This window comes from Pterocles gutturalis, unplaced genomic scaffold (genome assembly GCF_000699245.1).
Source record: "Pterocles gutturalis isolate BGI_N339 unplaced genomic scaffold, ASM69924v1 scaffold9693, whole genome shotgun sequence".
Lineage (NCBI taxonomy): Eukaryota > Metazoa > Chordata > Aves > Pterocliformes > Pteroclidae > Pterocles > Pterocles gutturalis.
The window spans coordinates 45,557-50,330 of NW_010125608.1; the positions used below are offsets into that span (position 1 = coordinate 45,557).

Genomic DNA, 4,774 nt, shown 5'->3' on the forward strand with positions numbered 1-4,774 from the left:
TTGCAGCTCTGCAGTCCTCCAGGGTCCCCAGACCCCTCACCCATCTGCCTTGAAGTCCCCCGGCTGCAAAACAATCTGGAATATCAGGGTGACAGCACAAAGCTAGACATGTCCCAACAGCCATCAGCTTGCTGGGCTAGCTGTTGAGCATACGATACCCAGCCATCTGCAGAGTACCCGCATCTCCTTGCACTAACAAATGTGGGGTTTGAGACGTGAGCAAATTTCAGCATAAAACCCCCTCTGCCGCAGGCCAGCCTGACTGCCACCCACCCCTGGCTGAACGCAGTGACACTCCCCACTCTCCAACTGCCTGGAAAAGCCACCGTCCCACTCCTGTGGTTCAGCTTTGTGCTCTCACAGCGGAAGCTATACAGCAGAGATGGGCCCAAAGACAGGCATGTGTACGGCCATACTGAACCCAGATGCCAGATATCCCCGCAGAAAATGGTCTCAGCTAATCTCCTCTTGGCAGCTTGCCTGGCCCTGAAGACCAGAACAACCCGCAGGAACTGGAACGACGCTGTCATGCCTTGCAAGCCCTGATCCCGGAATGAGGGCAGCCAGGTGCATTTGGGGATAAATACGGCCAGGCACAAGAGAGGCGCTGGAGAAACCCCAGGCCCTGGATCACTTGTCCCACACAGGTCAGAACCACCTGCACCTGCAGCCTTCCCGCAGGACACCCACCTCTCCCCTCCACACTCCCCTTCCAGGGCGCCAGTGCGGGAGAGACCCCCCGCCCCGTGCTGCACACTCTCTCTGGCATGCATTGGCCCAGGAGGAGGAATGTGGTTAAGCATGTTGGAAGATACAAGTCCTATTTCCAGCTCTTCCCCTGCCACTAGGGTGGACGCACAAGTTTCTTCCATACCCAGGGCCTATTTCAGACACAGTTCCCCTTCATGTGCTTGTAGAAAAACCCAGTCCTCAGGCCAGAGAAGCAGAAACAGAGAATTCCCCAATTTGGGCTCTGCTCCCCCTCCTTGAAGGACACAGAGCTCCCCTGCAGGGAAGGAACAAGGGTCCAAAATCCACGGGCTTTGAACATGATGGCACCTCTAGCAGCGTGGGGGCACGGTTCTGGTGTCCCCGCGGCACGACGCGTACAGCAACACAGCCAGCCTTTCCAAAGGGCAGGGCTTGGCCCCGCAGCCCTTGGGCCACCGAGCCACCTCCAAGAGAAGCAAAGCCTGGCCAGGGCTGGGATGATCCTACCAAAGCCAGGAACATCAGATAGGTTCAGCAACTTAAAGGAGAGAAGCTGGGGTGGAAGAACTGGATTTGCTGGAAACATCCCCAAATTCCGTTGCTTTTGCTTGAGCCCAAACATTTTGCTGAAGCCAAAGTGAAGTGTTGCATCTCCCATCCTCTTCCCGTCCGCAAAATACAGGTGAATGAGACAATATCCAATGGCCTACAATAGCTCCTGGATGGGTGGCAGAAACATGACATTTTGGTAGCTCTGAGCTACAATGCCCCAGTGAAAAGATGGACAATCAAAGAGCAACCCCCCAAATCCCATCCCTATATGAAGCCAGAGGCACAGGGAGATAACTGTCCCTCTGAACAGTATTGCTCATAAAAGCCTTCACCTGTGACAGCAGGTCCCAGGGAGGGACAGGAGAGGGGGGCTGAGAGCACAATGGTGCCAGCGAGGTTTCGGGGAATGCTGGCCAGCCCCCACCACCAGGGCTGGGAGCAGCTGCGGGATCAGGCAAGCGGTGACACACAAAAAGAGCTGTCCCAAGCAGCTCGCCATGGTCTCGTTACCCACCCCCAAACCTCTCCCCTGTGGCAGCGTGTTTCCCCAGCTCCATCTTCAGTGCCCGCACCCCCAGCCTGGCCCTCCTCCTCTGCCTGGCCCCATCCCCGCCCTGGGGTGGGCACTGTGCCCCCTCCTCATACACCAAACCCTCTCCCTTCCCAGTGGGCTGTCCCGTTTCTCCCCAGCACAGCTCCCACCAGCACAGCTCCCACCAGCACACAACGTGTTCAGTCCCACAAGTCCCTTGCCACCCAGCCTGTCCCCACACCTCCCTACCGAAGGTCCCCCTGGCCTGACCTGCTTCTCAGCCCCAGCTTCCCCCTCAAGCCTACTCGTCCCCCCAGTTTGCACAGCCGGTGCCTTTGCCAAGGCATCCTACCAGGGCTCCCCGAGTGCCTCGTTGCCTTTTACGGGCCCGATGAGACAGCCAGCACAGGCTTGAAGCGGGCTGACAGCTCTCCTGGCCGCAGTCCATGGGGTCCTGCTCCCCAGCACCCCTCCTCGCGGGCGCACACACGGGTGCTCCCAAGCCTGCACAGCCACAAGTATACTTCCACTCCACGATGCTGATGCATGCCTTCCGCAGCGGGTTTTGCAAGGTTAAGCAGAACAGAGCCCTGGCTGGCCTAGGGGCTGCTGGTGGCACCGGCTTCTTGGACTTCTCCTTCTGTTGCCTCTTCCTCACGTCATCCTGGGGAGAAGCAGGCTCCATGGTCTTTCTCCCCTAGCCGATTCTCCCCCTCCTGCCCCACGGCCAAGCCCCCCTTCCCTGGGTCCCAGCCAGCTGGAGCTCCTCCGGATCTCCCTTCTTGCCGAGCCTGTCTCCTCCACGCACTGGGGGAGGCTGTGGGGGAGTGGGGGCTGGAGCCTGCGCTTGCATGTACAAACACACAAAGCATGAGTTTAAATTTAGATCCCGGCCTGGCTCCCGGTGCTGTCACAGCTCCTGAGGCAGCAAAAGGGCCCTGCAGCTGTTGCTTCTTTACGGGCACATTGGGAGGCAGGCGAGTGCTTCGCATGCCACTGACCCGGGCTGGGGGTGGGAACAGGCTGCCCAGCACTGGCACGCTGTCTCTGAAAGAAAAGTGCCTTTGTCCCAGGTCAGCTCTTTCCCCAGCTCCCCTGGCCTCCCTTGCCCGAACTGGGAAGCCGGGCTGCCTGGGGCGACACGTGCAGCCCCATTTGCTGAATCACATTATCCAGGCTGAGATGGAGAACCTGACTCTGGCCAGTTCCCAAAGGTTACCCCACAAACTGATCAGACCCTTCCCTCTGCAGGATTTCACCTTCATTTGGTGCAAACTGCTCAGCTGAGCCCTGGACCCTGGGATCCTGGGGCTGCAGGGCTTCTGGGACTGGGTCCCTCTCACTCATGGGGACTTTGATCCCAACCTCAGACCTCCAGGGAATCACGGGGAGCCTGAAAAGTGCTCCGGATTGCTTCTCTGGAGGGGCAGAGGAAACCCCTGGCTAGCACTGGTCACTCCAACAACCCCTTGCTCAGCCTCACCTCCCCAGTCCTGCTTGCAGGGTACGGAGGATGCCTGGGGATGCAGGAACCCAGCAATGAAGTACCGAGGCCTGAGCAGCGGGCCTCGAACCAAAGCTGACCTCTAGATGAAGCCTTCCAACAGAACATCACATAATAGTAGCACCTGATCATTAGCAAAGTATGTATGCTCATTAGAAAACAGCTTAAAGTGTAATCATTAATGAAGATCAAATGTCCTGAGAATGTCCCTTCTTGTCATGTTCAGAGACAGGCTCTCAAGGCCATAGGACCAGATGTCCTTGGTTGGAAAGATGTGGTCAAAGCCAAACAAAGCCAAACAGATAAAGAAGCTCCCTTGGTTCCTCCTTGAGCCCTGGCTGGGTTTGGGGGGGAATCTAACAGAGAACGAAGCCAGATGTTCCACATTTGAAGTGATGTCAGCTTGTTTATTCAACAGTATAAAAAGCTGGACCCTCTTGCAGTGACTTTGGAGACCTCACCTCCAAGTGGATGCACTGTGTAGGACCTCCCAATTGCCGGGACAGGTTCTCCAGATCCTCGTTGCAACCAGGGCTCCCCAGCAACTGCGGATCTGGATGATGGTAATTAGGGCAATGGGTGACATACCTTATTTAATCACTCCAGTTAACCACATATAGTAATGCTTATTTTCTTTGTACTGTACTATTTTGTCTTTTATTTTATTGCTTTGAACTATATTATCTTATTCTATTTTATCCTCACTTATTATTTCATTGTTATTGCTTTAACCATAAGTAAAGACAAGATCAATTCTTCAACTTGGTGTCTGTCTCCCTTCTGCTGACCCTGTCTATTGGCAAAACAAGCAAGCCTAGGCTGGATTGTGTCCTGGCATGCCCAGCTGGGCTTGGGAAAGCTCAACTGGCTGAATGATATGAACGGTTATGGGAACTCCCGAGATGAAAAGCAGGCAGGGAGAGAGGCAGGTTATCAGCACCTCCTCACGGCAGGGGAAACTGAGGCACCAGGAAGGGCTGCTCTTGGCATTTTCCTGGACTGAGTCACCAAAATAACTGAAGCGATCTTATTACTTAGCATTATGTTCCCCAGCAAATGGTATTCCTGTCCTACGGAGATGTTACGGTCTGATGTGACCGATCAGCTGTGCCCCAGCCAACATCACACATCCCAGGGAGCTGCTCTACCCACTGCACCATGCTGCCTTGCCCAAAGCCGCCGCTCTTTTGCTCTGCAGGGTCATTTCACTGGGCAGGGAAATGACTTAGCAGCCTTGCAGCGAGCTGGGTTGAGGGACAGGAGGGCCACAGTGTCAAGGGATCCGATCACTCCCTGCCCACAGCAGGGAGATAGCAGGGGAGAGCAACTCCTGCAACTGCTCCAACCACTTTTAACACACTTGGGAAAAGAGGACCCCCAATTGTAAAGGGGGTAATCAGTAACCTGCCCCTCCTACACCACTCTGCTGCATTTTGTGCAAATCAGAGTCAAATAATCCCTGCTGAGGGCTCCAG

At 55.6% G+C, this 4,774-nt stretch overlaps 1 protein-coding gene across 1 annotated transcript in view; it reads right to left on the reverse strand.

Annotated features, from left to right (window-relative positions):
• Positions 1-2,577, reverse strand: part of CACNA1S (calcium channel, voltage-dependent, L type, alpha 1S subunit) — a 44,293-nt gene extending 41,716 nt beyond the window's left edge. Inside the window, 1 exon segment of the mRNA XM_010078633.1 lies at positions 2,320-2,577. Within this exon segment, the coding sequence (XP_010076935.1) occupies positions 2,320-2,480 (161 nt within the window). The 5' untranslated portion in view covers positions 2,481-2,577.
• Between the last annotated feature and the right edge of the window lie 2,197 nt (positions 2,578-4,774).